Source organism: Lycium ferocissimum, chromosome 8 (assembly GCF_029784015.1).
Source record: "Lycium ferocissimum isolate CSIRO_LF1 chromosome 8, AGI_CSIRO_Lferr_CH_V1, whole genome shotgun sequence".
NCBI lineage: Eukaryota > Viridiplantae > Streptophyta > Magnoliopsida > Solanales > Solanaceae > Lycium > Lycium ferocissimum.
In genome coordinates this window covers 24,416,590-24,433,904 of record NC_081349.1, presented here as the reverse complement: position 1 = coordinate 24,433,904, position 17,315 = coordinate 24,416,590, and the positions used below count along the sequence as shown (strand labels likewise).

At 33.8% G+C, this 17,315-nt stretch overlaps 1 protein-coding gene across 1 annotated transcript; it reads right to left on the bottom strand.

Moving 5' to 3' along the window:
* Nucleotides 1-5,686: 5,686 nt before the first annotated feature.
* LOC132067661 (chaperone protein dnaJ 15-like) lies at nucleotides 5,687-15,496 on the bottom strand. Its single transcript, XM_059460955.1, has 11 exons — nucleotides 15,012-15,496; nucleotides 12,390-12,513; nucleotides 8,975-9,057; nucleotides 8,782-8,893; nucleotides 8,591-8,695; nucleotides 8,425-8,475; nucleotides 7,318-7,407; nucleotides 7,128-7,236; nucleotides 6,862-7,010; nucleotides 6,718-6,771; nucleotides 5,687-6,213 (listed from the first exon to the last, which is right to left on the bottom strand). Exons 1-11 carry the CDS (start codon nucleotides 15,137-15,139, stop codon nucleotides 5,977-5,979), a joined length of 1,242 nt encoding a protein of 413 aa, XP_059316938.1. The 5' UTR covers nucleotides 15,140-15,496; the 3' UTR covers nucleotides 5,687-5,976.
* Nucleotides 15,497-17,315: the final 1,819 nt, after the last annotated feature.

Sequence of the window (17,315 nt, the reverse complement as noted above, 5' to 3'; positions counted from 1 at the left end):
TGTCAAAAATCAAAAAATAAAAAAAAAAAAATTCTTCAGGTGACATCACCTGCGTTTCGCAGGTCATGCCTGCGGCTACCCTCAAACTATTTTATGTTTTGTTTTGATTATGTGCAGTGAGGACACTGCAATGTTTATAGTTGGGGGTGGCATGTGGTAGCACATTATATTTTGGTTATGCATAAATTGTGCCCTTGCCGGGCTTTTGTCTTATATATGGATATTGTGTGTGCCCTTATTTGGGGTTTGTTTTGTATTGTTGTGTGTTGTGGATAGACGTTGTTGCAAATGGAACTTGCTCAAATTTTTGAAGATTTTGTTTTGTTGGCATGTTGTGGATTAGTCACTTTTATTATTTTATTTTCTTTCTTAGCTTCTTTAATTAGTCTTGTAGTTTAGGTGTAGGTGCTCCTTTGAGGAAAAATATGGAAACTCTTGTCTTGTGGTACTAATAGAGTTAGTCTCTTGCATGTGAAATGTTGAAATGTGAATACCCTCCAAATTTTTTGTGAAAGTTAAAAATCAAGGTGCATAGGAAAAAATGACCTTTGTGACAACTTTTTGGCTCATTTGGTGACTTTTTACCTACTAGTTAGGTTTACTTTGGATTATAAGATATTGCTCTAGTTGTTCTTGCTTAGGAAGTGAAATTGCTCCATCTTGACTAGTTCATATGCCATGTGTGGTGAGTGTTTGTTGAATAATTCTTGTGTTTACTTTTATTATCTAGAACTTGCCCGGTTAGTCTTTCAATGCTAATTTTGATTATGTTGGTTGGAGAGATGACCTTGGGCTATCTTTGTGATTTTTGAAAAAGCTTCTTTAGCCTTTCTAGTCTACCATTGCATAAATAATTTCACTAGTAACCTTATGTGAGCCTATGACCTTTTCTTTGATTGCCACATTACAAGCCTTTACCCTTTTTGATGAAAAGTCTCTCTTTTGAACCTTTCCTCCTTGAACATGAAATTGTGAATTTGAGGCCAAAAGCCTTAAGTTGGGGTGTTAGTGTTGCTTGAGAAGTGGTGAAGGTTGGTGTTGTGGAAAAGTCAAAAGAAAGGAAGAAAATTTGAAAAATACAAAAAGGTTGCAAACTTATTCTGAAAATTTTTTTTTGGAAAAGAACAAAAACATTAGAAATCAAGAAAATAGTTGCACAAAAAGAAGTTGGAATAATTGGGGAAATTAGTATGCAAAGGAAGGAGTGATGTTTTGAAATGAAGAGGAAAGTGGACAAAAGGTATTGTGTAGTGTTCAAGGAGGGCGTAGTCACTTGTATCCCAAATACTTATCCTACCCTTCTCTAAGCCCACATTACAAGCTTAAAAAGTCCCTATGTGATCTCCAACCGAATGTTCTTGAGTTAGTAATGATTGAAAATAAGAGCAAGCTCATGGTGTGATATTTGTTAGCACTAGAATTTCTTTGTTGAGTGTGAGTGACTTTGTGTTTATGTCCCTCGTGTTGTTGCTGTGAATATAGTGATTTTGGGACTTTCTTTCTTGTGAGGGCATATGGATTACGATAGATTGGTGATGTTGAAAAATTTCAAATTGAGTCAAATGAGCATGTCTAGTAAGCTAGTGGTTTTGAGTCACTTATTGAGGCTTGAATGTTGTCGCTTGATTGTTTTGAAACTCCATTGCATTTTTGAAATGAGGGAGTTATTTGGTTGAAGTTTCACATGTTTGTAGCCTAATTGTTAGTACCAACCAAAGTCATGAGGGTTGTGCTTAGTTGAAGAATGTGCTAAAATGATAGTAGCACTATCTAAGCCTGTATTGATGGATCCTCATTGAGATTTTAGTTTTGATTTGCTTGAGGACAAGCAAAGACTTTAAGTTGGGGGTGTTGATGTGCGGCGAAATTACGGGATATTCGATACTAATTCCTTAAGTTTTTGTGACTCTTCAAGCACTTTTGGTGTTATTTTTTGTGTATTTATGTCGTTTTGTAGGATAAAATGTCCGGAGAGCATAACGGAGCAAAATAGAGCAAAATAGAGCAAAAATAGAACAAGCTTTTACGGCAAGACATGCTAAAGCGACAGTTGTCATGTGTGCGTATGCACACACGAATGGCACTTGCTGCAAAGATGTTGTGCATACGTGTGTGTTCTACTTGCTGCGGCATGTGTCTTTGCAGGACATTTTTGTCCACAATTTGTTCCCGTTTTGGAATGCTATAAATACTCTTTTAGGGTTTGTAAAACATATCTGTGGCAGTTTTTTACAAGTTTTGGAGACTAGGTTCCTACACCACACTTTGGGGTTGAAGATTTGAAGATTTAGTTGAGCATTGCTTAAACCTTTACTTCATTTCTTCAATTCCTTGCTTTGTATTGTATATCTAAGTGTGTAGAATTTTATTCCATAACTTTAATCTTGTTTATGAAAATATTCATTTGCAAAGTTGGATGAAACCTCTTGTTATGCTTATGTATTGAATGATTTTTATTTCTAATGAAGTGGGTCTTTGTTTCTTTAATTAATCTCGTTTTGAATGATTCTTAAGGGATTAGCTAACCCTAGGACTCGCCCATTTACTTTGATTGAGCTCGGAAGAGGAAATCTAGGTTGAGAAAGATTAATTAACAAGAATTTGGGTCATTAAACCCATCTAATAACTTGAGCTAGGAATAGGATAGTTACTTGAGGTTAAATTGATTGTACTTAATACCACACTCTAAGGCTTGGAAAAGCTTAGAGTGAAATTCATTGATTTGGTTGGAAGACTTTCAATGAGATTTTAGGAATCATTATCTATCAACATAAACCTGTTCTTAGTTGTAAAATCATAAAATACATTGGATCGTTACTTGAGAGTTCCTTGTATCCATGCTTGTGGTCATTGATCATTTTACTTGCTTTCTAGATTAGTTTATATTTTCGCATTAGTTATATTTTCTCAAAATCAAAATATTATCAAGTGTTTGGCATAGCGTAGAAAGTGATAATTCCTTACTTGTTTAAATCGCCCAGTATATTGTTCCCTGTGGGATCGACCCAGACTCATAGTTGGGTAAATTATATTGCATACGACCGTGTACGCTTTCTCTTTGAGGAGTGGATTTGGACGTCATCAGGAATGGGTGTTGAAAAAATCATTATATTAAAGAAGAAAATAGTGATTAAAAAAAAGTTATAAAAGAGAAAAGACTTTATATTTGAAAGCAAAATCAAAAGAGTTGGCTACACAGGAACATGATATGCATAGTCGAACTGCTACAATAATTTCAGAAAAATCTCTATCTAATCACGGAATCACAATTTCTCCATTTTTAAAACATAGATGTAAATAATTGCAAGTTACAAGATAATCAACTAATTATTTCTATCTTTGCATCTTTAATATAGTAATTACTTAATTAGACAAATTTTCTCTGAATCTAAAATGGGAAAGATTGGAGCATCTTTCATTGTGTTTCATGCTATTTTGCTATTATTAGTAAAGTATTGTTATATTTGTAATTAAATATAGGTATCCTAAATAATTGTAATTAAGATTTAAATCCTAAGCCCAAAAAGAAGACTCTAATCTGGCTTGAATCCAGACATGACTCGCCAGTCTGCTGCTGGGCCAGAAAAGGATGGCTGGGCCTAGGCATGTGGCACTTTGTCAAGGCTAAGATGCGACATATTATGCTTTACCTTGAAATTATATGCTTTGATTATAAACAAACAAATTTTGAAGTATTTGGTGGTATTTAATTGCTGTGTCATATGGCTCCAAATTCAACCAATGCAACCATTCTTTAATAGGCATAAGCAGCAAAGTACTTTAATTTGTAAGAGAATTCAAGACAAGTATTGTTTGAGACAAAATAAAAGTCAGTTCAAAGGGAGTATATGTATGGTATATGTTATGCACATTAGGTCATGTCCACAATTTTTTATAGCTTGGCAAATTAATATACAAATAGTCTTAGTACAGATAACCTAAGATGGCGTTTCCCAAAGTTAATGTATATAAATATTAGTACAATTCATGTTGCCATTGTTAATTTTATAATAAATGTTATCTTTCACTAAGAGATGTACGATATTATATAAAGAAAGGCCTAGACAATAACCAACTACACACACAAAAAACAATTGTAAACCGTACTACATCTTAGCTAAAGTATAGGAACAATGAATATTTTGAGAATTGTTTTATTTTATTTTGGTTGATTAAGGAACTTAGCTCAATGTCTTTGATTCGATTAGTTTCTTATTTATAGCCTTATCTAAAAGGAGCATATTGTTATTTTATTGGTTAGGACGGCAAATAAAAATTCTCAAAGAGTAGAATGGTCCCGACATTGGCTAGATTAAAATTGAATTATAATCTCTTTATGGAACTTTACAAGATATGGTTGACAAGAATATAATTTAGGGAAAACTACGTATATATACATGTTAAGGAGAAATATTTACGAAACGTAACGATAGTTTTAAATTATTTATAAAAATCGATATATTAAAAAAAATATTTTTTTTTTTTTTATATTTTTTATTTTTTATTTTTTTATTTTTTTTCCAAAAATATATATATTTTAATATTTTTTTTTAAAAAAAATATTTTTATTTTTAAAAAAAATAATTTTTATATATATTTTTTAAATATTAATTTTTTTTTGCTCAATGGCTTAAAAAAATTACCTCATATTTCTATGTATGAAAGTTGTATGAAATGTGTATGTGTGATATTAAAAATTTTTAATATAATTTTCATATACAAAATTTTGAGCGAAAACTTTAAGCCTTGAATATTGTATGAATATAATTATTTTTTACAATGTTGTTGTAGTTGTATTAATATATTACGAAATCTAACAAAACTTTATACATGAAAATGTGAGCGAAATATTTAAGACATGAGCAAGATACAAATTTCATATTATACGTTTTTCAAATTATAAACACAAATTTTGAAGTATTTTTATTTAATTGCTGTGTCAGATATACCATTTCAACGAATACATTTTTCATACACAAAGTAAATTTTAAGAGCAAACTTTTTAAGTTTGAGACAAATATACAGTTCAAAGGGAGTATATGTATGGTATATGTTTGCACATTAGGTCATGTTTTTTTTAGCAAAAAAAAAATATATACAGATAATTTTTAAAAAAAATATAAAAATAAATTTAAAAAAAAATAATTTTTATATAAAAAAGGCCTAAAAAACCATTTTTAAAAAAATGATTTTTAAAAAATAAAAATAATTTAATTTTTTTTTTTTTTGGTTGATTAAAATATAAATGTCTTGATTCGATTGTATAGGATAGCCTTAGTAATATTGTTATTTTTTGTAAATATAAAAATTCTCAAAGAGTAGAATGGTCCCGTTTGGCTAGTTAAATATTATAATCTCTTTATGATGTATATATATGTTGACAAGAGTATAATTTATACCCGTGTTTCCATCTTAATGGACTTGTGCTTGACCAATTAATCTTAAAACTAATGAGAGACAAAAAATGGGGGGAAAAAATACAGAAAACTAACACAACATGACGCCCTTCCTTTCTTAGATCCTTTGGGTAGCACATTTTAGTGGATAAATAGGATAGGGAAAATGTGGGGACGAAAAATATTATAATTCTTAAGAACTCAAGGAGCACTTCACCTCTCATTGACAAACAAAGAAGAGAATTCCGTTGAGTTCTTATACTTCCATGCGAGAAACAAATCTTGCAAAATTTGTAGGACTGAAAATTTGAAGTCCATTAACTAGTACATTATGATACAGCACAAGAATCAAATGTACAGATACTGGAACAAAAACCTTCAACATCTTTGATCACTCGACAGAAATCAGACTTGCATGCCTAAAAAATGATATTTGAAAAAATAAACGTAAAAGAAAACGTCTCGGAAGCCCAAGAAATACCAACAAATTGAACAAAGAATACATGAAGCCCTCATCCTTTGCCGTGAGGATGGAACTGGGAACTTATAGCATCTAGAGTATAGATAACCTCGAGCCCGGTTACTTCTTCTCGGAACCTTTGAGGTTAAGGTTAAACCATTTCCTCTTCGAGTATTTATCCTTGGAGTCTGAACTGCCATCTCCCCCCGGGCTATCGGCTTGTAAGTCTTCGCCAGAAAGTTTACTGCTACTTCCGTTACTGAAATGCCCACTGCCGCTCCCACTTATGGTAGCAACCGTCCTTGTAACCGTGAATGAAGAGTGGATGGTGTCCCTCTGCTTGAGCAGCTCATCGACCTTCACAAAATAACATCACTCAGAGGGTTAACTCATAGATGATTCTTTTCATCTGCCCCGCCCCATACCATCTGAGAAGGGCTGGCAAAATGTTTAAAAAGACAACCACCCAATCCGAACCATTAGACCTGGGTTGGATTACTGACTTTTTTAAAATGGACCAAATATTATTCACTAAAAATGGATATCTAGATGGATAATATGGATATCAATATCCATTTGTGTGCTTGTTATTTTTCATGATTTCTTGCTTTTTGGGAGTCTAAAACTCATTTTGGCTTTTAACTTGTGTTCTCACTTGGCTATTCCCGAAACCATGGATAATATGAATATCTATATTATCCGTCGGTTTACCCATTTTTTATTGTTAAATATGGGCGGGTCTGATATTTTATCCGTTTTTTGTTCAACCCGTTTTCGACCGGCCCATATCCATCCCGCCCGTTTTCCACTCCTAATCATACCATCTCAGTGCAATGAAACTTAGGTAAGAGACAAACTTACAGACTGCTTCTCCTGGCTGTATCTATTGGTCACTTCCTGGAACCGCGCCAATGCCTGTAGACATCACAAGGAAAATAGTGCAATGAGAAAGCATGAGATACAACATGTTCATGACAGACATTGTCTATGAAGCAGATAGACAACCTTTCTGTATTCTGTTTCAAACTGTCGAAGCTCATTTCTCTTCCTCAAAATCTGAGCCTCGATATCCTGGAGCTTATGAGTTGTGTCCTCGTATGTCTTGGCACACAGAGCCTCAATAGTATAACTAGCAGGCTTAAAGAAATTATCGCCTGTAGACATCAGATAAAAATGTTTCTTTTAGCATTGCATGATCAGTAGCGATTAGATAGTGTTTGCTAAAAACAAAAACAATATATTCAACCAAAAAAAAAAAAAGCAGCCCAGACCATAAACAGCAAATATGTGAGTGCCGGCATTTAGTTGTGAGACCTCACAAGGTTGAAGGCCCTCCAGCCTCTTAAAGAAAGCAGCTTCAGGATCTTTGGCCATTGCTAACTACATCATCACAAGTATTGTCACTTGACAACACTGCATGCTACACTATTGAATTTAACCACTAAGATGAAATTCACATACCGCATTTACAGTTGAATCCATTCTGTACACTTGAAAGTGCAAGAAATACATTCCCGCGGAGGTTACCTTGCCTGCTTTCTCACTATCTTCCTGTAAATAGAGGCAATGGGTCAGTTTTATTAAGAAATACTAATCACTAAATAGATTGGATAAATTGCTTCATCTAAAATCCAGTTTACAAGCTCATAAATTCAGAAGATACACACAGGGTTGGAAGTCATAAGTGAAAAGAAACATCTGAAGATGGTGCCACATACATTCTTCTAAGTCTATAGGTGAACCTCTTTCACATTCAAGCTACGACAAACACTGACTGAGGAGAGATCATTTTTTTTGGGTGGGACTAATTGAGGATGTTCTGCTTACACCTTATGCTAGCTGGGAGCTTTGTCCTAGGCCTCCAATAATTCTACTGCTGGTTGTCAAGGAGTGACAACAAAAGTTGGTAAGGTGGATCGATCTGCCTAAGGCACACTTGGTTGCCAAAGGCTATACCCAAAAATTTCAACTTAATTATGATGATACATATACAAAAATAGCCAAATCAAGATAAGATGTGATGGCCGTTCTAGGTATGAGCACTTTGCTTGGATCCTTAAGTGTACAACAGAAACCTACTAAAATCGGGTGTACATGGGAATATATAAATGTAATCAATATTGGAATGATGCATGAACTCCCTTAAAGACAGTATTTAGACATATACCATTTATTCACCAAAATTGGAGGTACGCTAATTTCTTATTTAATTTTGTCAAATTTTATAAGGAATGGGTAGAGATAAGCCCTTTCTACGAATAGTAAGATCAGGCTAAACATGTCTACAAAATTAAAAAGACATATAGAATGACGAGTTTGTTTGTTAGTAATTAAACATGTCCTTTCCTAGGGTGATAGTTCCCTATTACTGTTTTACTTTTCCCTAGCCACATCAAATCACTCAGAATTCAGCATCAATTCCATTTAACTTTGCTCTAAGCAAACACATCAAGGTTCTTCAACAGAAATCTATAGCAAGAAATATCTCAAGCACACAATAACAAAGGGTTGGCTATCGGAATCCTCAGTAAGCACACAATGAAGAATAAAAACTGTAAAATGCATTACCTGCAAGGCCAGGCCATAACCCCCATTTACATCATGTTCAAAATATAGCAGCTGAAAAAAATCATGAAGTTCAGTTTAAGTATCAACACAGTAGAAAATACAAAAGCATGAAAATACAAGATGCAGCAAAGTACCTATCATATAATTGTATACATCTGAAACATACCTTGAATTTGCTTTGCGCAGCTGAAGTAACTCTTACTACAATCCCTGCTTCTGCTTGTTCATCACTAATTGTAACACCGAAAAAATGAGCATTTTGCTTTTCTACCTGCATTAAAGCTCAACTGATGTCAAATCCCTGGTAGAGCTGATAAATTTTATCCTGCAAGCTTGAAGACACAACTAAATTAATACCTTTCCACTGACTGATGTGCCAATTGGAAGAGGGCGGACCGTGACAGTTCCATTCAAAGCTTCTTCAAGAACATTAGCAGAAATAGTTGTTTTGATAGGAACACCCAATTTGCTATCCAGGCAAAATAAATAAATTTAACAAAACTAATCAAAAACATCACCAGAAATACAAAATTTTGGGAGGAAGACTTACCTAAACAACGCTGCGAACATTGTGTTGACAGTTCCAAGGTTGGACAAATCAATTTCCATATCCATTCCTTCAGCTTCAAGAGCCTTAAAATTTAAGAAAAAAATGTCAAACGAGTCTGGAAATGCCATTCTTTGAGCGTAGTAGATTAAGAAGTTTTATCAGCTTTGCCAAAGAAATTAGCCAGAACTGGAACTCTAGCTTCCAACACATAATGCCTATTGTATCCAGACAAAAAAAATACTTCCACGGCTTTGATGCCGAGCATAAAGTGAATGACTACAATAAAATGCAAAAGGCATGTGCAAGGCAAGACAGAGAAGAGATGTTTTTTCACCTAGTTAATGGGAGGTATCTTACACTCAGCAAGAAATTTGGGGCCTAGGCATAAGCAATTTGAAACAACACAACAAAAGCTTACTCGTGAAATGGCTTTGGAGATTTTGTAAGGAGAAGCAAGCACTAAGGAAAGAGGTCATCACAGAAAAGTATGGTCTAGAGGGACATTGAGTCCCAAGGGCAATGACAACACTATATGGGGTCAGTGAATGGAGGTCCACCAAGGCTTTTTGGCCTCTCTTGGTTCCAATATTGACATTATAGTAGAGAATGGAAGAAAGACATCTTTCTGAAATGATAACTGGTCAGGACATCTGTCCTTGAAGCACGTGTTCAATGATATGAAGGTTTTAACTTTTAAGTCTGAATCCTGAAGTCACAGTGGCAGACAACTGGGATTAGCAACAAGTGGAACGTCAACTTCAGGAGACAACTTAATGATTGGCGCTACCTAGATACACTGACTTCTTGAAAGTTATTGATACAACAGAATAGGAAATGGAGAAAACACAGTCAGGGCCAGGTTACATTGACTTCAGCATATACTATACTTAATCATCTTAGTCAGCAGTTTCAGTTGTGGAATTGGAAAGCAGTATGGCAAGTGAAAATACCACCTAAAATAATTCGAACAGCAAAGATTTCCTTGAAAATCTTTTTTCTTATAAGATTTCCTAGAAAAACTTGTGTTCAGAAAGTCAAAAATATTTATTTCTGATAAGTTAAAATGTAAAAACAAAAACCTCAGCCCAAACACTCATCTTCTAACCAGGCACATTTCAAAAGTCACTATAAGCAGAAAACTGGCAGCTAAGCAACTAATTTCTTTCATTTTTTATTTCTTATTCCCATTTTCATGAGAAACAATGCATTTTCCCATTATCACTTGAAAAAATACCACATCGGTGGTTTAAGAGATGGGTGGATTCCTTATATGGACTTGGGCAATCCTCCCCTCATAAGCTAGCTTTTGGGGTTGAATTATGCCCAAGATCCATTCTTTACATGGTATCAGAGCAGGACCCATCCCAATTATTGTTTCCCGATTGTGCCCCATATTAAAATTGCCCACGCACCAGATGTCCTGCCCTGGGCGTGAGGTGGGGTGTTAAAATATCCCACATCGGTGGTTTAAGGGATGGGTGGACTCCTTATATGGACTTGGGCAATCCTCCCCTCATAAGCTAGCTTTTGGGGTTGAGTTAGGCCCAAGATCCATTTCTTTACAGTATTGGTGATGTTGCACCTGCAGTTTCGCAGCTCTAAATTGATTACTTGTGGTTGGTGAACTGCCTCGGTTGTGAAAGTTGGAAGGAGAACAGGTAAAGGTTGAGTATTAAGATTCATACAGCCTGGTTCAAGACCAGAGCTGCGAACCACGGTAGTCACACCTTTTTGCATCGTTAGCTGTGATTTACAAGCTATATCGAGGGCATCATAAACGAAGACATAGATGAGCCACCGAAATACAGGAAGTAGGGAATGCAGCAGTTGAGGTAAAAGGTAGCATCTTCTATGTTCTAACAATCTGACATCAGATGACACTTGGAGACTTGAAACTGCTAAAAGATATAGAGAACTTCTCAAGCAACCGTCTAATTTTCACATAGATAGAAAATTCAGCATGAATGCAGCTCTGAAGCCTGGTTTCTGCTCTCCATGAACTCAATTTGGGACACTGATTTTCGCTGGGCCACCTTTTGTTCTCTCTCAGCCAACCCAATATTACTTCTCAGTTGACTTAAGGTATTTTCCAAATGCCTGACCCCGAGCAATTTACCACCATTTCCAACATTAACTATTTAATGTTATTAAAAGATGATCCTTATGTTGCTTTAAATGATGCAAATCGAGATGTCCTCACTTCACGTGGTCGAAGCAAAGCAACTTAGGAGAAGCGCTTATGAGCGTATAGCTCAAAGCAATCAAAGTCAGAAGCATTCCCTTCTTCAAATTTTGTCTTTAAAAGATGTAAACATAAAATAAAAGAGAGAAAAGAGGACAAGTAGGGGTTTTTGCAATCTGAGTACGAGGACTCCTTTCCAGCTATTCTTTAGTGATTTCTTCATTGACTTATTTTCTTTTTCTTTGGTTTGCATTGTCCTGACAAAACCTTTAGGTATCTATCATTCAAGTCTTTTTTATTAAGGTCAAAATTGTATTGATAAGGTACCGAGATGGTACAGGATCACACAGGACATATATAGCATGAAATTTTATACAGTTGTTACATGAATGACATCACTAAGATGCACTATACCCTTCGAATTGAAAGATATTGGCATTAGAAAGCTCTTGTAACACCAATAGAAGTACCTTGTGCTACTAAAATGAAAACAAAGACTTGTCTTTGTAGGTACATGTTATGTTGTAGCGTGTTTTTTAGATATTTTAGGGACCCTATAAACAATCCTCGGCTAGAAATCTCAAGGAGAAGTCAGGAGTCCAGAAAATGGCGCTTGATTGGATGACTCTTCAACCTGACACCTGTTAATATCCCCAAATACAAGAGGATGGAAACTTCGAGAAAGGACTAGTTGTTCTAACATCCAGATTGCAGCATTATCCTGCGTTTTTGTATCCACATTTTGTTGAACCTTTATGATATGCTAATCTTATATTATTGGCACTTATGGACCCCTGTATAGTTTTGACTTTTGAGTGCATAATAACTAAGTGTTCAATCTTTTAGTCAAAAGATAACTAAGTATTCAATCTTTCAAGATATACAACCTATCATATAAGCAATATAAGCCTAAGCCAACTCTTATTTATATAACCCTCTTGAAATCAAGATTATAAAAAGTTCTCTCTTTAAACTACTTTCTTTCTACTACTTTATCAAAAAAAAAAAAAAACTACTTTCTTTCTACTGCTAAATCAGTCACCTCATTCAAATGCAATGTGATACATGACAAGCAAATGTAAGTTGATATAAATCAAACAAAGTATTCTCCATGATTTCAGTCTGTAAAAACAGCAAAATACTAAAAGGCTTTCTCGTCATATGTTATTACTCATGATGAACGACCTTGCAAGAAAAAAAGAAGTATTTGACGGTGGACAGAGGGGTTAGTACCTCAAAGCCTGCCATATCATATTGCCTCCTTTTCTCTGGATCAGATAAAATGCTATATGAGAATGCAACCTCCTTGAAGAGTTCTGAAGCTTCAGCATTGTTAGCATTCTTGTCAGGATGATACCTGCCAGTAATTTATGTGCTCCATTATTCACCCACAAGAGCAAGTATCAAATCAAGAACCCAAATCCCAATATCCACAGCTTGAAAATTTCAGCCACTTCTTCCTCTATAACCAGACTCAACTTCCTATCATACAGCATGCTCTAGACTAATATATCAGAAGAAAAATACTTTCCAAGCAGGTCCCTCCCATCTATATTTTAATTCTTCAGATGACAATATTTTTTTTGATAAGGTAAAGGTTTATTGACCAGGAACCAAGAAGGTACCAAGAGTTACAAAATACTGCTGGGAATATCCACACAGTCAATTACAACATCTCCCTAGCAACTCCAAAAAGTCCATACACTGATCTATATTTTTTTTTGAAACTGGTAACTTCCATACACTGATCTATATTATCAATGAAACTACTTTTACACCAACAAAACAAATTATGTAAACACTTGTTTAAACTCTAGAAAATATACGTCAACCACCACGAGTTTTGTCTTACTACTGAAATTCAATAATTCCATTGTGCTAACAACAAGCTCCAAGACAAATGCCCAGAAAATGCATATACAATCCACACCAAATTTCTGCTTAGGTTACTGCTACACTTACACCTCTGCTATACAATCAATCAATAACACCATAATTCCAACTACTTGTGTCAGCTATATAAATTTGCTTCACCTTTCTGCTTTATTTAGGTTCATTTTATTACTTGGGACAAATGCCAAATTATCCAATTAACCAGACTTCACTTCCCATCATCATTATTTTTTTTCTATCTGTTAAGTCATACGATAAAATACTGTACAAGCAAGTCCCTCCCATCTATATTCTATTTCTCCAGATGACAATATACGTCAACCATCACATAACTTAATTAATTACTTGACCTTTAATTCCATTGAGTTTTGTCTTACTACAGAAATTCAATAATCCTCAAGTGCTTAACAACAAGCTCCAAGACAAATACCAACAAAAATGCATACACAATTCACCCAGAGGTGGAAAGCTTATGGGTTCTGAATTCTAATCTTTTTAAGTTATTGGTTTCTAGATTAATAATTTGTACATATTCAATGGATTTTTGAGATATATACAGGGTTTGAACCAAAGTTTTTGTGTTCGGCCGAACCCGTAGCCAACACTCTAGCTCCACCCCTGAGTTCACCACAATTCACCTCAGTTATACCATAACTCAGTCAATCAGTAACAACTTTAATTCCAACAACTTATTGTCAGCTATATAAGTTTTTGCTGCACCTGTTCTGCTTTATTCAGGCCCATTTCATTCCAATACCACATTTAAAAACCATTACAACAAAAGTAACTATGAATTGGAATTAGGAATATGTGTTAGGGATTAACTTACTTGAGAGCAAGCTTTCTATAAGTAGTCTTAATCTCTCTACAACATTCATCCTCTATAACAACATTTCACTATAAATTAAAGTTTTCCTTGGAGCCGATTTTCATGTTATGCCATATTATATGTTCTCTGTAACAACAAAAAAACTATCCAGACAAATCACATTGTTATAAAGAGGTTTGATTGTATAACAAAACCAACTAAGAATTGAAATTTAGAAATATGTGTTATAATTTACTTGAGATATGTTCGTTATAATAATATTTCACTATAACAGCCAATTATTATCCAGACAAATGACGTTGTTATAGAGGTTTGACTGTTTAACAAAACTAACTATGAATCTAAAAATTCTTGCCTACTCACAGTTGGTTGAGCATGGGGCTTTCACAATGGAGGTCTCAGGTTCGAAACTCCCTGCCTACGACAGCAGGGGATTTGCCTTCTGGGTCAAGCTCGTCGCACGAGGCTTGCCTATTGCGGGTTATCCCTCTTGTGTGGTTTGCGAGCTATTGCACAGGAGCTGGATTTACCCTGTGCGCACCCGAAGGGTAGCGAAGGGAAAAATAACAACAACATTTCACTATAACAAAGGTTCTCACTTGAGAGCAAGCTTTCTAATGCTATATTATATGTTCTTTATAACAACATTTCACTATAACATCCAAAAAATATCCGTCAAAAAAAAAACTATCTATGAATCGAAAAAAAAGGGATAACTTAACAACATAACAACATTCACTATAACATCCAAAAAATATCCAAAGACAAATGACGTTGTTGTAAAAAAAAAACTATCTATGAATCGAAATTACGAATGTGTAAGGGATAACTTACTTGAGAGCAAGCTTTCTAATGCTATATTATATGTTCTTTATAACAACATTTCACTATAACATCCAAAAAATATCCAGACAAATGACGTTGTTGTAAAAAAAAACTATCTATGAATCGAAATTACGAATGTGTAAGGGATAACTTACTTGAGAGCAAGCTTTCTAATGCTATATTATATGTTCTTTATAACAACATTTCACTATAACATCCAAAAAATATCCAGACAAATGACGTTGTTATAAAAAAAAAAAAAACTATCTATGAATCGAAATTACGAATGTGTTAGGAATAAGACTTACTTGAGAGCAAGTTTTCTATAAGCAGTCTTAATCTCCTGATCAGATGAATCCCTCGAAACGGACAACACCTCATACGGGTCTCGCCTAACCACCGGAGCAGATGGCCCCTCCAATTTTGAACCACTCATTACACCCTTTTTTCAATCAAAATAATCAAGAAAACCCCTTTTTTTGGCAAAATCTACAAGCAAAGACAAAATTTTAACACAACCCCATCAAAAATTGAGATGAATTGGATCACCCCTTTTCATTTCTTGGATAAAAATGCAAAATTATTCAACAAGTAATGTATCAAGAAGAGCTTTTTTGCTTTAACCAATATGGTGAATTATCTATAAATAAGAAAAAAGTAATGTCAACAAGAGGTTATAAGAGATCTAAATCAAGGAAATGATATATACTAAAAAAATTGGAATAAAAATAGGTAGGGTTTTAGAGAAATTTACGTTCCACAAAAAAAAAAAGCTTCAAACTTTTCTTCCCTACGAGAGGCGCAAATGTCAGCTCAATTCTTTGAAAATTTGGAGCTTTTTGATTTTGAAAAAAGGTCCAGTTTTTGAAACTTGTACCCGAAACTTTTAATTTACCATCACAAGCTAAATTATGAGTGTACACGTCATCTTATGTGTTTTCTTGTTTGGAAAATTGATATAAATGGCAGGCCATTTTGTTTTGAATTTTGATGTAAATAACAGGCCATTGTATATAACATACAAATTTTATATATAATCAGTGTATATATTTTTATGTTCAGCCTAATTATTATTATGTTAATACTTTATTTAATAAAAGAAAAAAAGAAAAAAGAAAAAAGGAACAACTCGATTTTATAATTGAGGATAAATTTCTATAGACTGAGAAATGTTATTACATATCTAAGAGTACGAAATTCAAAAGTTTTTTTTTTCTTAAACTTTTTGTCTAATCAAACTATGTCATATAAATTAAAACAAATACAGTTAATGATATTCCAAAAAATATTCTATTATAGTATAATACCAGCTATTTGGGATATTGGATATTAAAGTAGTTACTAATTTAAGATGGACTCTCGTAACACAAAAATTCTATTTTATAGTATAATGCCGTTTCTTGGTTCCACGTTAACAAAGGAAGTAAATTTGGAATTCAATTTCTCATGTGTTGAACTTGGGAGCTGGATTTGGTTGATTGCATCATGGTGAATATTGCTTCCTTAATTTGCAAGTTGCTGTCTGCTTTAATTTAGCAGTGAAAACTATATGGTATTAGAAGAATGTAATTGGTATAGTCAAACTAATCACAAATGACAGCATCACAAAGTTGTCATTTCTTGCAGAGATGATCACTTAACAAAAAAGGGACAAGACACAAAGACTTCAGTCTATCTTTTTGGAAAAAAAAAATTATACTACCAAACTTACTTTTTTTTTTTTTATCAATTTATTTAATGTAACCAAAATTAAGCTTTTGCGAACCGTCATAATTGTCTTGCTTTGCATTTATATAGCTTTGCTCAGTTAATTATTGGGACAACCTTTATTACTATTACTTTACTACTTATAATAAGGAGGAATCTAAAGATTTTGTAGTCACTTAGTTAGATTCTAACTAATGGTTACTAACCAAAAGATTCTCTTCCAAATTCAACCGTTTAGTTACCTAGTTTCTTTTATATGCCTCCTTTTTCTCCTACTATATATTGCTTTATTGATTTAATATTTTTTAAAATTTGTCGGTAAATTTTAAATGAACACATAAATTACGATTTATTTTAATTAAGCACCTGAACACGTGATAATATGTTTATATTAGACATTTTCTATTTAAATTTTAAAAATACGTTTGAGTGTATTCTCAAATGTCTATTACATAGATAAGTTAACTACTTAAAATATGGCACCTCCTTTAATATACGCATTAGCCTCAATAATTTGTAAATCCTTGGAATCCTTCCAACTATAACTGACATGTATAATTAAAGAAAACGACATATTTTATGCTTGTGTACCTAAATGTTACATAATTTTTAGTTTTCCAAGCAAGAGTAATACTCCCTCCTCCTAATTTCAGTGTCTTAGTTTGACTGAGCACGAAGTTTAAGAAATAAAGAGAGACTTTTGAATTTTATGGTCTTAAATTAAAGATGTGTATAGTCTTTTAAATCTTGTGATCTAAATCTTGCCAAAACTTACTAAACATAGAAAGAGACACCTCTTCTGAGACAAATAAAAAAGGAAAATAAGACACTTAAATTGGAACGGAGGTAGTATCAAACAATTGTAACAAAAGGGAATAATCATATTTAAGTGCCGTTTGGCCATA

Excerpts from the sequence above, each read along its gene's own strand:
- LOC132067661 (XM_059460955.1), bottom strand. The coding sequence starts at position 15,139 with ATGAGTGGTTCAAAATTGGAGGGGCCATCTGCTCCGGTGGTTAGGCGA. Across the intron at positions 7,237-7,317 it reads TGGATTCAACTGTAAATGCG|TTAGCAATGGCCAAAGATCC; the intron begins GTATGTGAATTT and ends GTGATGATGTAG. Across the intron at positions 6,772-6,861 it reads TTGAAACAGAATACAGAAAG|GCATTGGCGCGGTTCCAGGA; the intron begins GTTGTCTATCTG and ends TGATGTCTACAG.